Source organism: Ahaetulla prasina, chromosome 1 (assembly GCF_028640845.1).
Source record: "Ahaetulla prasina isolate Xishuangbanna chromosome 1, ASM2864084v1, whole genome shotgun sequence".
Lineage (NCBI taxonomy): Eukaryota > Metazoa > Chordata > Lepidosauria > Squamata > Colubridae > Ahaetulla > Ahaetulla prasina.
In genome coordinates this window covers 21,003,024-21,019,668 of record NC_080539.1, presented here as the reverse complement: position 1 = coordinate 21,019,668, position 16,645 = coordinate 21,003,024, and the positions used below count along the sequence as shown (strand labels likewise).

Below are 16,645 nucleotides of genomic sequence, written 5' to 3'. Positions count from 1 at the left end.
GCAGAAGGTGAGGTGAAAGGAACATTGGACTTTAAATAGCTATTCAAATTTCTACCCTTAATACTCACTGTATAACTTTGAGCTAATTATTGACTACCAGTAGGTTTAAATTACTAATTAAACTAGACTGGGAATTGATTTCCAAACATTTTAAAGTTGCTAAGATTAAGAAACACTGGAATGTTGAACACACTAAATATGAGCCAGCACTGTGCGGCGGCAGCCAAAAAGGCTAATACAATCCTATGTTGCATTAACAGAGGGATACAATCAAGATCAAGTGAGGTACTAATACTACTATATAAAGCCCTAGTAAGACCACACCTAGAAACTGCATCCAGTTTTGGTCACCACACTATCAAAAAGATGTTGAGATTCTAGAAAAAGTGCAGAGAAGAGCAACCAGGATGATTAGGGGACTGGAGACTAAAACATATGAAGAACGGTTACAGGAACTAGACATGGCTATTCTAGTGAAGAGAAGGACCAGGGGAGACATGATAGCAGTGTTCTAGTATTTGAGGGGCTGCCACAGAGAGGAAGGGGTCAAGCTATTTTCCAAAACACCTGAAGGCCAAACAAGGAATAATGGATAGAAACTGACCAAGGAGAGATTCAACCTAGAAATGAGGAGGCACTTTCTGACAGTGAGAACAATCAACCAAGGGAACAGAAGTTTGGAAGTTGTGGAAGCTTCATCACTTGAGATTTTCAAGAAAAGATTGGACTGCCATTTGTCAGAAATAGCTTGAGCGGGGTGGGTAGGTGGTGTTGGACTAGATTACCTAGAAGTCTTTCCAACTCTGTTAATCTGTTATATCCTTTGTTTCTTGTATCACACTGCATGTGACTCAGCAACTGCAGTTGGCCAAACATGGCAGTCCAGCTGCTGTCAAAAACCAGTGTAATAGTGGTGCTAAAGTTGCTGCTTTGGTTGCCAAAAGATCTCTAGGTTCAATTTAAAGTGCAGGTTTTAACCTCTAAAACTTTTCATCATGACTCTGGTGTAGGTTCAGAATTATTTGCAGCTAGAATCTGCCTGTCCCTATGCATTTATTCCAAAAAGAGATGCTCTAGGTCAGGGGTTTCCAACCTTGGGAACTTTAAGACTTGTGGACTTCAACTCCCAGAATTCCTCAGCCAGCTTTGCTGGCTGAGGGATTCTGGGAGTTGAAGTCCACAAGTCTTAAAGTTGCCAAGGTTGGAGACCCCTGCTCTAGGTCTCACATAAGGTTTTAGGGAAGGGGGCCTAGAAGTGATATTTCTCAAGAACTCCAGCATAATTAGACAGTTTGACTGCCAAACCTGCCTAGTGTTTGCAAAATCTTTTTAAAAACCTGAAGGGCATTTGAGCTTATCCAATGTTTTTCTTTCGGTGGTATGTTTTTTAAGTAATGGATTTTAAGGCTGTTGGAGGAATATTTTATTTGCAATGGTTGCATTTTGTAATAAGCTGCCTAGGGGTTTTGTAATTGGGCAATATACATATTATTGTAATAAGTAGAATAAATAAACAGAATCTGATTGCTATTAATCATGAAACTCTGTAAGACTACATTCTACCGTTCATTATTCCATGGATCAACTTCAAGGATTTTTCCATCATGCCCTCTTTTATAATCAGGATTAATTATTTTGGTGCCTTTGGTTTCCTTTTAGATGCTGCTGTTTATCTTCATTCTGCATATTTTCTACATAGATCTGTTTTGGACTGATTAAAACATTCAGAGGGTTCTTTCAGTTAAAAAGAACTTTAGAGAAAAATAATGCTTTTTTGATTTCAGGGATTCATAACAGAGGTGGTATTCAGGTAGCAGAAATTTTGAGTAGTTTGGAGAACTGGTAAATACCACCCGACTGGCTCCACCCCAGTGGTGAAATCCAAATTTTTTTACTACCGGTTCTGTGGACGTGGTTTGATGGGTATGGCAAGGGAAGGATACTGCAAAATCCCCATTCCCACGCCACTCCTGGTGGAAGGATTCTGCAAAATCCCCATTCCCACCCCATTCCTGGGGGGAAGGATACTGCAAAATCTCCATTCCCACCTCACTCTGAGGCCAGCCAGAGGTGGTATTTGCCGGTTCTCCGAACTACTCAAGATTTCCGCTACCAGTTCTCCAGAACCTGTCAGAACCTGCTGGATTTCACCCCTGCTCCACCCCCATCTATTCTCTGCCTTCCGGAGTCCCAGCTGATCGAGAGGAAATAGGGCAGGGATGAAATCCAGCAGGTTCTAACAGGTTCTGGAGAACCGGCAGTGGAAATTTTGAGTAGTTCAGAGAACCGGCAAATACCACCTCTGGCTGGTCCCAGAGTGGGGTGGGAATAGAGATTTTGCAATATCCTTCCCCTGCAATGCCCACCAAGCCACACCCACAGAACCAGTAGGAAAAAATTTTGAATTTTACTCCTGAAATGGGGATTTTGCAGTAACCTTTCCCTGGAGTGGGGAGGGAATGGAGATTTTACAGTATCCTTCCCCTGCCACGCCCACCAAGCCATGTCCAGAGAACTGGTAGTAAAATTTTTTGAATCCCACCATTGATTCATAAATATACTTCCCTAATTGGACTTGATGAAGTAACAGGCTCTTTTCCCTTTGTCAAACAGGAAACAATGCAGGGTATATCTTGCAATGTGCCTAAATGCGACAGGCTGAATAATTTTGGTTTCCAGACAATGGGCTGGATTCAAAGTTTGTCAATGTTGTGCCACTAAAATCAGTGAGATCTGTTAGATTCAGTGAGATCTGTTAGATTAAGTCCTGTTGATTTCAAGGGGACAAACATTTTTCAAGGCCTATCCTAGATACAGTCAAGTTGCCCCCAATCCCTGACTTTAGAAAGCAAACAGCACACTATTAAACTGCTCAGCAGTGCTTAAGTGTTTAGTGGAGCTTCTATAACAAGAATTAAGTCACATCCAAAGACAAATAGGCAGCTTTAGTGATTGGTTTGGTAGCTTCCTAGAGACATTGTGTGGCATGGATGTAGGTCGCAAAAGTGATCTTTGATAGGAGGATAAGGGGGGCTGGTCATCTTGGGGATTCTAGTGGCTTTATGACTTCATCCATGCAGGCTAAAGTGTCAGTTATTGTCAATTATCAGAGCAAAGATGCCTTCCTAGAGGTAAGTTGCTCTTCAGGGGGGCTCCTTTCCCTCTTTTAGTAGCCAACTTTTAGAAGGGTAAGTGAGGGTGAGAGTTTGGGTTAGGTTTAGGGCAGTAGTGAAATCCATTTTTTTTTACTACCAGTTGTGTGGGTATGGCTTGGTGGGCGTGGTGTGGCTTGGTGGGCATGAAGGGGAAGGATACTGGAAAATCTCCATTCCCACCCCACTCCAGGGAAAGGATACTGCAAAATCCCCATTCCCTCCCGGCTCCTGTGGGAAGAATATTGTAAAATTTCCATTCCCACCCCACTCCGGGGGCAGCCAGAGGTGGTATTTGCCGGTTCTCTGGATTACTCAAAATTTCCGCTACCGGTTCTCCGAACTGCTCAAAATTTCTGCTACCTGTCAACCTGCTGGATTTCATCCCTGGTTTAGGGTGGAGGTGAGACAGGGTGAAAAGGCAAAGGAACGGTGAAGTTGAGAGTCAGGATCAGAATCAAATTCAGAGGGAGGGGGACATTGACAGAGAGGGCAGGCAGAAACAAGGGGTGGATTCTAATGCCTTTATGACTTCATCCAGGCAGGTTATTATCAGAGGTAAGGGAGAGGGAGGATGAGGGACGGGGAGGAGGTCGATGCTGGCAAGCGATGGAGCTGGAGGAAAGTGTTCTATGCCACGGAAACCATTTCCCTCTAGGACCAAAAAGAGAGCAGCATTTCCAAACTCCAGGATTTTCTTTTCAACTTTCCAGTTTATCCAATACAGTAGTTGTGAGATATTTCCTGTTGGTCTCCTATCCAAATACTAATCAGATCTTCTGCTCCTGCACAGTTGCCGAATTGGCACTTTCAGCTACACATACACACCACGCGCCAGCAAATATGTTAAGGACTAAATCCTTACTGGCGTCATAGCCTCTTTGCTTTGCTTTCCACCGCTTATGTTTTCTGACCGAATCGGAAAACCCATTAGAAACCCTGAAGCTCGGAATTCGTGCTGCTCTAAACTTTTTTTCCGTCTAGAGCAGGGGTCTCCAACTTTGGTCCCTTTAAGACTTGTGGACTTCAACTACCAGAGTTCCTCAGCCAGCTTTGCTGGCTGAGGGACTCTGGGAGTTGAAGTCCACAAGTCTTAAAGGGACTAAGGTTGGCGACCTGCGAAAGAGAGAGAGAGAGAGAGAGAGAGAGGAGCCTTTAACACAGTGGCGCAGAAAAGCCAATCAGAGCCCTCTAAAACCGGCGACCAATGAACGTACGGGAAATCGTGATGCGTGCCCCGTTTCCTTACTCTCCAGGGGCCATTTTGAGTGCTGGCCCCTGCCCTTCTCAGCTGTCTGGTGCCCGCCTCATGCTGCGGCCGGCGCTGGCTGCTCTGGCTCTGGGCTGGGCGGTCGCCTGGCTGGCGGCTCGCGGCTTCGCTCCCTGGTGGCGGCTGGGGCAGAATTGCAGCGGGGAGGCGGTCTTAACTGCCGCCGAGCTAAGCCGCTATACGGGCACCGAGGGAAGCCCGGGACTTTACCTGGCCGTGTTGGGACAGGTGTTCGACGTGCAGCAGGGGCGCAGGCACTACGGCCCCGGAGGAGCTTACGGCTTCTTTTCAGGTACCCCCCCCCGCCTCCCACCCACTCCCTCTTTCCCAGCCAGGTCCGGGTAAAGGGGTGAGCCCTTTCTCTCTCCCCCCCCCCCGCGCGGGTGTAGTGCAGGGGGTGCAAATGGACAGGATCTACACAGGTACATTATTAGCTGGACGGATAGGACCTAACAGACGACCCTACCTCTATTTTTATTTATTTATTTATTTAGTCACAACAGTTTATATAAGCATAAGCATGAAATAACTATACAAAATATAAGCATATATATAAGCACAAGTATGTAATAACTATATTAATCGGATATAGATATATCCCTGGACCCAGCTGTGTTAGGTAATTATCGTCCGGTCTCCAACCTTCGCTTCGCGGCGAAGGTTGTAGAGAGTGTGGTGGCATGTCAGCTGCCCCGGTACCTGGAGGAAACCGTCTATCTAGACCCGTTCCAGTCCGGCTTCCGGCCCGGTTACAGCACTGAGACGGCTTTGGTCGCGTTGGTGGATGATCTCTGGAGGGCCAGGGACAGGGGTTATTCCTCTGCCTTGGTCCTATTAGACCTCTCAGCGGCTTTTGATACCATCGACCATGGTATCCTGCTGCACCGGTTGGAGGGATTGGGAGTGGGAGGCACCGTTTATCGGTGGTTCTCCTCCTATCTCTCCGATCGGTCGCAGACGGTGTTGACGGGGGCAGAGGTCGGCCCGGGCGCCTCACTTGTGGGGTGCCTCAGGGGTCGATTCTCTCGCCCTCTTGTTCAACATCTATGAAGCCGCTGGGTGAGATCATCAGTGGTTTCGTGTGAGGTACCAACTGTCCGCTGACGACACTCAGCTGTACTTTTCCACACCGGACCACCCCAATGAAGCTATCGAGGTGTTGTCCCGGTGTCTGGAGGCCATACGGGTCTGGATGGGGAGAAACAGGCTCAAGCTCAATCCCTCCAAGACGGAGTGGCTGTGGGTGGCGGGATCCCGGTACAGTCAGCTGCAGCCGCAGCTGACTGTTGAGGCAGTCATTGGCCCCAATGGAGAGTGCACAATCCGGGCGTCCTCCTGGATGGACGGCTGTCTTTTGAAGACCATTTGACGGCCGTCTCCAGGAGAGCCTTCCACCAGGTTCGCCTGATGCGCCAGTTGCGCCCCTTTCTAGACCGGGATGCCTTGTGCACGGTCACTCATGCTCTCGTGACATCTCGCCTGGACTACTGCAATGCTGTCTACATGGGGCTCCCCTTGAGGAGCACCCGGAGACTCCAGGTAGTTCAGAATGCAGCTGCGCGGGTGATAGAGGGAGCCCCTTGTGGCTCCCATGTAACACCTCTCCTGCGCAGACTGCACTGGCTGCCTGTGGTTTTCCGGGTGCGCTTCAAGGTTTTGGTAATGATCTTCAAAGCGCTCCATGGCATAGGGCCGGGTTACTTACGGGACCGTCTGCTGCCACCGAATGCCTCCCACCAACCCGTGCGCTCTCACAGAGAGGGACTCCTCAGGGTGCCGTCGGCTAGGCAGTGCCGACTGGCGACACCCAGGGGAAGGGCCTTTTCTGTGAGGGCTCCCACCCTCTTCCCCCAGGACTTCGTCAACTTCCTGACCTTCGGACCTTCCGCCGCGAGCTTAAGACACATCTATTCATTTGCGCAGGACTGGACTAGGGTTTTAAATTTTTAAATGATTAAATTTTAGCTTGGGTTTTAAATTGGGTTTTATTATTTATATCTTATTTTAAATATTTGGCCTTTATAATAAGTTTTTTAGTTGAATGTTTTTATTCTGTACATTTGTGTGTTTTTTATATGGCTGTACACCGCCCTGAGTCCTTAGGGAGATAGGGCGGTATAGAAATACGAATAAATAAATAAATAAATAAATAAATAAATAAATAAATATCATGAAAGGAAACAATAGGACAGGAATGGTAGGCACGCTTGTGCTCTTATGCACACCCCTTACAGACCTCTTAGGAATGGGGTGAGGTCAATAGTAGACAGTTTTTCTCTCTCAAGGACCTTGGAGTACTCATCTCAAACAATCTAAGTGCCAGAGCTCACTGTAACAGCATTGCTAAAAAGGCATTAACCTAATCTTGCCTAGCTTCTTCTCCCATAATATTCAACTGCAAACTAGGGCATGCAAAACTTTTGCCAGACCAATTCTTGAATACAGCTCATCTGTCTGGAACCCGCATTGCAATATGGGACATTAATACAATCCAGAGATATTTCACAAGAAGAGTCTGCCACTCCTCTGCTTGCAACAAAATACCTTATGCCACCAGACTTGAAATTTTGGGCTTAGACATCTTAGAACAGGGCTCTCCAACCTTGGTCCCTTTAAGACTTGTGGACTTAGCCAGCTTTGCTGGCTAAGGGACTCTGGGAGTTGAAGTCCACAAGTCTTAAAGGGACCAAGATTGGAGACCCCTGTCTTAGAACTCTGCCCTCTTCGATCTGACCTAAGCATAGTACATAAAATCAGCTGCTACAATGTCCTACCAGCCAATGAATACTTCAGCTTCAACTAAAACAATACAAGAGCACACAATAGATACAAACTCATGGTAAACCAATCCAAACTAGACTGCAGAAAATATGACTTCAGTAACAGAGTTGTCAATGCTTGGAATGCACTACCTGACTCTGTGGTTTCTTCCCCAAATCCCCAAAACTTTAACCTTAAGACTGTCTACTGTAGACCTCACCCTATTCCTAAAGGTCTGTAAGGGGCGTGCATAAGCACAACAGCGTGCCTACCAACCCTGTCCTAATGTTCCCTTTTATTCATATCCATTTCATGTATTCATAATTATGTTTACACTGGTATCTGTCATAAAATACATGCTTGACAAAATAAATAAAATAATAAAATTAGAAAACTTAGAATAACTTTGTCACTTTGAATGTACACTAATCGGCATACATTAAAATGAAATTTCGTTGCATATAGCTCTCAAAGGATCTCCACCTCCAATATACATTACATAAACATGACTAATAAATAAATAAATAAATAAATAAATAAAAGAATAGAATACAGAGTTGGAACACATGTGACTGTGACTTCTGACTTCCTGCTGGCATTCCCACTGACTTTGCTTCTGGGAAATCAGCGGGGAAAAATCACAAATTGCTATTATGTGATTGTGGATGATGCAGCAATAGCTATAAGTATGAGGTCTGGTCTAACGACCACTTTCATACAGTGCAGTTTTAAGTTCGAATGGTCACTGAATGAGTGGTCATTAAATGAGAACTAATTGTAAGAATTATAACATATTTTTTAAAATTATACAGAATAACAGAGTTGGAAGAGACCTTGAAGTTCTTGTAGTCCAACCTCCTGCTCAAGCGGGAAATCTATACCATTTCAGACAAATGGTTATCCAATCTCTTCTTAAAAACTTCCATTGTTGGAGCTTTCACAACTTCTGGAGGCAAGTTGTTCCACTGATTAATTGTTCAAACTATCAGGAAATTTCTCCTTAGTTCTAAGTTGCTTCTCTCCTTGATTAATTTCCATCCATTACTTCTTGTCCTGCCCTCAGGTGCTTTGGAGAATAGCTTGACTCCCTCTTCTTGGGAAGAGAGATTCTCCTATTTACCTCTTTCCAAGGGGCCTGATTGAAAACTGAAATGTCTGGATTGAGATTCCAAGCTCCATCATCCACCTTGACACTTCTGATTCTAGGTATTCTTTATGAGGGCACTCCCTTTATCCTTCCAGAGGACCACTGTGTCCCATTTTCGTTTTATAATATAAAGCACGACCACTGATGGATTATGTGCCATTAGGTCGTTTTTGACTTCTAGCAACCAAATAGATTCCTCCCTCCCCCCTTGATTATCGGTCCCTAATCTATTTCTTCAAGTCTGTCCAAGGGTGGACTCGCCACCATTGCAACTGAGCCCCATCCACGTTGCTACTTGTCATCTTTTCTTCCATCTTTCCAAGCTTTAGAGCCTTTTCCAGAGACCTGAGTATATGCAATGTGGTTAATTATGCTGGGTATATGCAGTGTGGTTAATTATGAGGCAAATGCATAATTTGTCTGAAGTAGGATAATTTGAGCCTGCTCCATTAGTCCCTAGCGTGAGTACTCTGGATTGTTCTGGTCGATGATCCAAAGCAGGGGTCTCCAAGCTTTGCTGGCTGAGGGACTCTGGGAGTTGAAGTCCACAAGTCTTAAAGGAACCAAGGTTGGAGACCCCTGTCTTAGAACTCTGCCCTCTTCGATCTGACCTAAGCATAGTACATAAAATCAGCTGCTACAATGTCCTACCAGCCAATGAATACTTCAGCTTCAACTAAAACAATACAAGAGCACACAATAGATACAAACTCATGGTAAACCAATCCAAACTAGACTGCAGAAAATATGACTTCAGTAACAGAGTTGTCAATGCTTGGAATGCACTACCTGACTCTGTGGTTTCTTCCCCAAATCCCCAAAACTTTAACCTTAAGACTGTCTACTGTAGACCTCACCCCATTCCTAAAGGTCTGTAAGGGGCGTGCATAAGCACAACAGCGTGCCTACCATCCCTGTCCTAATGTTCCCTTTTATTCATATCCATTTCATGTATTCATAATTATGTTTACACTGGTATCTGTCATAAAATACATGCTTGACGAAATAAATAAAATAATAAAATTAGAAAACTTAGAATAACTTTGTCACTTTGAATGTACACTAATCAGCATACATTAAAATGAAATTTCGTTGCATACAGCTCTCAAAGGATCTCCACCTCCAATATACATTACATAAACATGACTAATAAATAAATAAATAAATAAATAAATATAAGAATAGAATACAGAGTTGGAACACATGTGACTGTGACTTCTGACTTCCTGCTGGCATTCCCACTGATTTTGCTTCTGGGAAATCAGCGGGGAAAAATCACAAATTGCTATTATGTGATTGTGGATGATGCAGCAATAGCTATAAGTATGAGGTCTGGTCTAACGACCACTCTCATACAGTGCAGTTGTAAGTTCGAATGGTCACTGAATGAGTGGTCATTAAATGAGAACTAATTGTAAGAATTATAACATATTTTTTAAAATTATACAGAATAACAGAGTTGGAAGAGACCTTGAAGTTCTTGTAGTCCAACCTCCTGCTCAAGTGGGAAATCTATACCATTTCAGACAAATCGTTATCCAATCTCTTCTTAAAAACTTCCATTGTTGGAGCATTCACAACTTCTGGAGGCAAGTTGTTCCACTGATTAATTGTTCAAACTATCAGGAAATTTCTCCTTAGTTCTAAGTTGCTTCTCTCCTTGATTAATTTCCATCCATTACTTCTTGTCCTGCCCTCAGGTGCTTTGTAGAATAGCTTGACTCCCTCTTCTTGGGAAGAGAGATTCTCCTATTTACCTCTTTCCAAGGGGCCTGATTGAAAACTGAAATGTCTGGATTGAGATTCCAAGCTCCATCATCCACCTTGACACTTCTGATTCTAGGTATTCTTTATGAGGGCACTCCCTTTATCCTTCCAGAGGACCACTGTGTCCCATTTTTGTTTTATAATATAAAGCACGACCACTGATGGATTATGTGCCATTAGGTCGTTTTTGACTTCTAGCAACCAAATAGATTCCTCCCTCCCCCCTTGATTATCGGTCCCTAATCTATTTCTTCAAGTCTGTCCAAGGGTGGACTCGCCACCATTGCAACTGAGCCCCATCCACGTTGCTACTTGTCATCCTCTTTTCTTCCATCTTTCCAAGCTTTAGAGCCTTTTCCAGAGACCTGAGTATATGCAATGTGGTTAATTATGCTGGGTATATGCAGTGTGGTTAATTATGAGGCAAATGCATAATTTGTCTGAAGTAGGATAATTTGAGCCTGCTCCATTAGTCCCTAGCGTGAGTACTCTGGATTGATCTGGTCGATGATCCAAAGCAGGGGTCTCCAAGCTTTGCTGGCTGAGGGACTTTGGGAGTTGAAGTCCACAAGTCTTAAAGGAACCAAGGTTGGAGACCCCTGTTCCAAAGGATTGTTTTCTTGCCATTCATGGTATTCTCGGGAATCTTCTCCAATACCAAAGTTCAAAGCTGTCAATACTGTTTCTACTCTACCTCTTCAGTCAAACTTTTGCTTCCATATCATGGTTTGCATAATTCTGATCTTTGTAGGGATACACACATCATGGTATTTGAATACCTTTTCCAATGCCTTCATGGTTGCTCTGTGAAAAGAATTCATTTAATTTAATTTACTATTGTTTTTAAACATTTTAACTGTGTTTTTGTCTTGTTTTGTTATTGTGTGCACTGCCCAGAATAACAAGTGTGAGTTGGGCTATTATATAAATTGGTAACTTTGGTGTCAAGAGCCTGCAGAGATTTTGCAAATGTATGTAATTTATGGACTGCCCAACTCCCAAATTACTCTGAATAGCTTATAATTAAAAGCTAACTTATTAAAAGAAAAATACAATACACTAGAAGAGCAAAGCACAAAAACAATGTCCTGTTCCTAAGCTCTGGGAGAATCACCAGGTAAATGGTTATTTGAGGGACTGCCTTGATTACATCTGCTCAGTGGTGAAATCTAAAAATTGTCGCTACCAGTTCTATGGGCGTGGCTTGGTGGTCATGTGACCGGATGGGCATGGCCAACTTGACATCATGTATGTCACTCACTGTTAAGAACCAGGAGCTGCACTTTCTGAAGCACATTCTGCCCTTCTGATGCCCTCAACGCTTTGAGTTTCCCTTCGCCATCTTGCTTGACTGCCCAAGTAAACCTCGGAGCCTTCTCTTGCCCCACTCTCCATCTTGGAGGGCCACGCATCCAACCACCTGCCAATCCTCTGTACAAACCACCTGCCCTGTTTCTGCAAAGGCAGAGGCCCCCCCTTCAGGGCAATCCAAAGAGGGGAGGGGGATGCTGCAGAAAAGACCATCTTCCACCCATACCAGCTCCATGGAGCTTGGGGCTCCAAAGTAGCCCACTGGATTCCCACTCGGCCACCTGCCTGCTCTGTTTGACCGCCGGTGCCACTCTGGGAAGTCAACCTGCGTAGTCCGGTGCTCCGGGGAAAGGAGGCTCAGACGCAACACTGCTTCTCAATGGCAAAGAAGCAGAGCGAGAGGGGCGGAAGCCCCCCGTGCGGGGAGAGGCCCAGGCCTGGCTGCACCACTGCGGAGCCCGCAGCACTTTCCCTTGGGACTGGGTGGTGGCGCTTACCCAGGTGGGCCAGTGTGGGTAGCCCTTCCTCTTGGAGTTCCTTGCCCGCCACCACAATTCTCGCCACCCTCCCTCCCAGCCTGGCTGCAGACATCTGCCTGCCTGAAGCAACGTCCTGAAGCAACCCTGCCGCCATTCGCTTTCATGTGCAAGTGCAGGAGCCCAGGATGTTCATGGCCCGCCTGCCCTCCCAGAGCACCACCCCGCTGCTGTCGTTCGCTTTCTTCCTTCTTTTGTCTTTTTGATCCTGTGGCTGTCAAGTGACTGGATTCACACAGAATGGTTCAACCAATTGTCTAAAAAAAATTGGAAATGGTCTCATTTGCCTAATGTAGGGGTGTCAAACTCAAGACCTTGGGGCTGCCCTGGAAACACCAAAGGACTGGCCCGCGGTGCCTCTCCAGAGAAAACAGAGCTCGGGAGGACCACGGCAGAGGGTTGGAGGAGCCCATTTTCACTGGCAGAGGCTCGGGCCACAGGCGCCCCCGACACAAGTGACATCAAGCTGGCCATGCCCACACTGCCCCCCCAAGGTCAAAAAAACCCTGATGCGGCCCTCAATGAAATCAAGTTTGACACCCCTGGCCTAGAGTCAAATTTTAATTTTGATTAGTTTTTAGGGCTTAGATGTGTGCAGACCTAGTCTATTTTATTAGATGATGTACAAGTATTATACAAGGCCAGAAATTGGGTTAATTGAGTAACAAAGCAGGTGTTTTCTGTTTATTTGTCCAGGGAAAGATGCCTCCAGAGCCTTTGCCACAGGTGACTTCACCCCAGCTGGCCTGGTGGATGATGTTTCAGGATTGTCACCACCACAAATGCTGGCCATCCAGAACTGGCTTTCCTTCTACTGTAAGAATTATGTGCATATCGGTATGTAAAGATGCCTCGAAATCACCGATACCAACCAATCTTGTTTGCACCAACTTTTCAGCCACATCTTAGTGTAGTGTGTTAACTCAGTTGATATAGATAGCCGCTCAGAGTTACCTTGATGGACGGCCTATATATTTTATAAATAAATTATCTCTTACTTGCCCATCTTGCTCTGAACAGTCAAAATACAGAATTCCTATTGGAGTATGTAAGAATATCAGGTTTATTAAGAGAATGTGGAGAATTTAAACCAGGGGTCTCCAAGTTTGGTCCCTTTAAGACTTGTGGACTTCAACTCCCAGAGTTCCTCAGCCAGCAAAGCTGGCTGAGGGACTCTGGAGTTGAAGTCCACAAGTCTTAAAGGGACCAAGCTTGGAGACCCCTGGTTTAAATAACTTAGGAATTTGCCTTAACCTATCAATTATTATTTTATCAATCTGGAAGAAGCTTGCAGTCTGGAAGCTTTTATTTTTGCTTCCATTTCAAGTTGTTTTCGCAATTCAGCAAAGAAACAGGATTTGATGTAAAATAGTAGTAAGTAAACTTGCCAAGTGCACCCAAGCTATGTACTTTTAAAAGGAAATCAAACAGTGGAGAGCAAAAAAAAACTATTAGCCTAACCATTTTCCCATTAAAACCCAGTTTATTGTTCAGTGTATAAAAAAAAATATAGAGTGAACAAGATCATGATTAAGCCAAACATGGAAATGTAAGTACGTGTGTGTGTGTGTGTGTGTGTCTCAGGGATGAGTTTACGGTGACATGTATTATCTATTACCTCATTTTTTCGAAAGGCAAAGTAGCTGGACGATTTTACCAAGAAAATGGGGAACCTACGAAGGTTTTGGAGGAGGCCCAAGCTCTCATTGAAGAAGGGGAGAAGCTGCAGGCCGAGGAGGTTGATCGAAAAAAACAGTTTCCACCTTGTAACTCTGAATGGAGCTCAGCTGGAGGAAGCAGGGTCTGGTGTTCCAAGCAAAGGTAGGATTTGCACTTACAACACTGAAGGGGAGGACAAGACGATAGTGAAGCCCCCAAGTGTAATTGTATGATGCAGATATTGGGCCTCTGGTGGCTCAACAGACTAATGCAGTCTGTTATTAACAGCAGCTGCTTGCAATTACTGCAGGTTCAAGTCCCACCAGGCCCAAGGTTGACTCAGCCTTCCATCCTTTATAAGGTAGGTAAAATGAGGACCCAGATTGTTGGAGGCAATGAAAGTTGACTTTGTATATAATATACAAATGGATGAAGACTATTGCTTGACATAGTGTAAGCCGTCCTGAGTCTTCGGAGAAGGGCGGGATATAAATGCAAATTAAAAAAAAAATTGGATCTATGCGTCAGTCATAAGCTCGAGATTCATTGGTAACTCTTTGTTGTGTCATTGTGAGCAGTCTGTTGGTGGCAGGGATTTTCTATTTGTCTTACCGCTTGTGGTGGTAAAGTTCTTTTAAAAAAATAAACAAACTGGCAGTGTTTTTTTAATGCTGTAGTGGGGGTGTGATGGCTCAGTGGTTAAAGATGCTGAGTTTGTCAGCTGGAAATTTTTCCCCCCCATTAGGCTCAGTATCTATAGCACAATAATATCTATATATTGATAGTCTTGAGTTCTGGCCACAGGATATATTAACACACTGCTAATGTTAGGGTGAGTTAAAACATGGTTGCATTGCAGTGCAGAAATGGTGGAGGATGCAGAAGCACTATCAGTAGCTTTTTTAAAGCAGCTACTTTTTTTCCAAGGTTGCATAGCTGTCTTCAATTAGCATGTGATCTTCGGGTAAGACATAGCTTCTTTTAAAAATTGCAGAAGCTACTGTGTTCACACACACTATAACATTACCACTGTTAAACATGTCCATTCTTCCTGTTTCATTCGTTTCTTCTTTTTGTGGTTTTCAGTGGGGGCATCACCCGAGAATGGTCTGGGGTACCTAGGAAGCTATATGAACCTGGGTCCAGTCGTAGCCATTGCGTTTGCATGAAGACAGAAGAGCTGTTTCCTGGGCAAGAGAAATCCACCCGGCCTAGCAACCAAGGAAAGTTGAACAATCCTAACCTTCAGGAATACAAAGGGTGTCACCCACTTTCTGAATGGTGTGCTTTGAAAGAATGAGTCAATTCTACCTCACTGAAGATTAAACACTTCTACACGATCCAAGTATTAAAGGAAGCCACTTTTAAGGAAACTTAACTATGTATTTTGATACCCTGTCCTAACCTAACATTATAGCTTGCAAAATTTGAATTTGCAATTAAAAATCACTCTTTAAAAATATGGGTTTGTAAAACGTAAGGTAAAAAATAGGAATGGAGAGAGCGCTTTAAACATTGTGTGTTTAAAACATGGCAGTTGATGATGCTTCTCTAAGCAGAGGATTTTAGCACTGGAGGAAGAGAGATTCGTTGGCCCTGAAGAATGGAGGTGTAGCACAGGCTCCCAGCACCTGCTTCGTAGGTCATTGATACCAGCATTTGAACCGGAAGCATATGGGTAGAGCACGATTTGTGACTGGTCGCTTAAGAGTTACCATGGACCTACCCTGGGGCTTCAACAACTGAAATTTGGGCACTTGGCAGTTGGGCAATATTTATGGCCATTTGCAGTGCCCTATGGTCACCTGACCATGTTTTGCACTGTTTTGCCAAAAACTGGCATTTACTTCTGGTTTTCAGCAAAATGCACCCATAGTGAACCATGGGTTAACTTGCAGCAAAAAAGGATATAATCAGGTCAGTCATGACACCAACCCATTTTATGACTGTCACGACAACACCTTGATGGGCAAGCTCTATTATGGTTGTAAGTTGAGGACCACCTATAATTGATTTGCTAATTCATATAAAATGGCTGTATTGCTATAACAAAAAGACAAAAATAAAGGTTTTCCCATCTAGTTGTGTCCAATTCCAGGGCTGGTGCTTATCTTCATTTCTTAGCCAAGGGAGCCAGCTTTGTCTGAAGATGCTTCTGTGGTCATGTGGCCAGCATGACTATAGGCCAAGGTGCATGGAACTTTGTTATGTTCCCATCAAAATAGTATCTATTTATCTACTTCCATTTGCATGCTTTCGAATTGCTAGACTGACAGGAGCTGAGGCAAGTAACGGGAGCTCATCCCACTGCATGGTGCTCATTCTTGAATGGGATTTCCAGCTGACAAGCTCACAGTCTTTAACCGCTGAGCCATCCTGCCTCTTATTTTTATATAACATGCAAGGCTAAAATATTGGATCTGCACAACGCAAGAGTTCTAAACTGATCATTTTATAAACCATATTTAAGTAATAACCGGATTCACTCTAAGGGAAGTGCGATAGCTCAGCGGTTAAAGGCGCTGAGCTTGTTAGCCAGAAAGCTGACAGCCCAAGTTCAAGAACCATGCACTAACAGGGTGAGCTCCTGTTACTTGTCCCAGCTCCTGCCCACCTAACAGTTTGAAAGCATGCAAATGTGAGTAGATAAACAGCATCCCATGTCCCTCAGCATACAGTATAGTCATGCTGGCCACGTGACCACAAAAATGTCTTCATACAACCCTGGCTCCCTCGGCTAAGAAATGGACATGAGCACACTACAGTCGGACACAACTGGACAGGGAAAACATTTATCTTTATCTTTAGATTAACCCTGCTAAATTATGGTTTGTTAGATAACTTAAAGAGTTTAATGTTCTTGCTGCTCTTCAGTAAACATGCCTATTTAACTCCCACTTGATGCGTTGTATTGTTTTCCATCTAGCTTAATTTAGCACTTCAGGTTATGGTTTGTATTAACCATCAGACAAACCTCTTATGCTCTTGAGCAAATTGTAATATCAACACATCTGGAAGATACCAGCTTGGGGAAGTGAAAATT

General features: G+C 44.3%; 1 protein-coding gene across 1 annotated transcript; it reads left to right on the top strand.

Annotated features, from left to right (window-relative positions):
* The first annotated feature begins 4,333 nt into the window (after positions 1-4,333).
* LOC131188796 (neuferricin) lies at positions 4,334-16,499 on the top strand. Its single transcript, XM_058164356.1, has 4 exons — positions 4,334-4,714; positions 12,640-12,780; positions 13,578-13,764; positions 14,689-16,499. Exons 1-4 carry the CDS (start codon positions 4,360-4,362, stop codon positions 14,900-14,902), a joined length of 897 nt encoding a protein of 298 aa, XP_058020339.1. The 5' UTR covers positions 4,334-4,359; the 3' UTR covers positions 14,903-16,499.
* Positions 16,500-16,645: the final 146 nt, after the last annotated feature.

Coding starts and splice junctions, on each gene's coding strand:
- LOC131188796 (XM_058164356.1), top strand. CDS start 4,360: ATGAACGTACGGGAAATCGTGATGCGTGCCCCGTTTCCTTACTCTCCA. Junction 4,715..12,639: donor AGCTTACGGCTTCTTTTCAG/GTACCCCCCCCC, acceptor TTATTTGTCCAG/GGAAAGATGCCTCCAGAGCC. Junction 13,765..14,688: donor GTCTGGTGTTCCAAGCAAAG/GTAGGATTTGCA, acceptor TGTGGTTTTCAG/TGGGGGCATCACCCGAGAAT.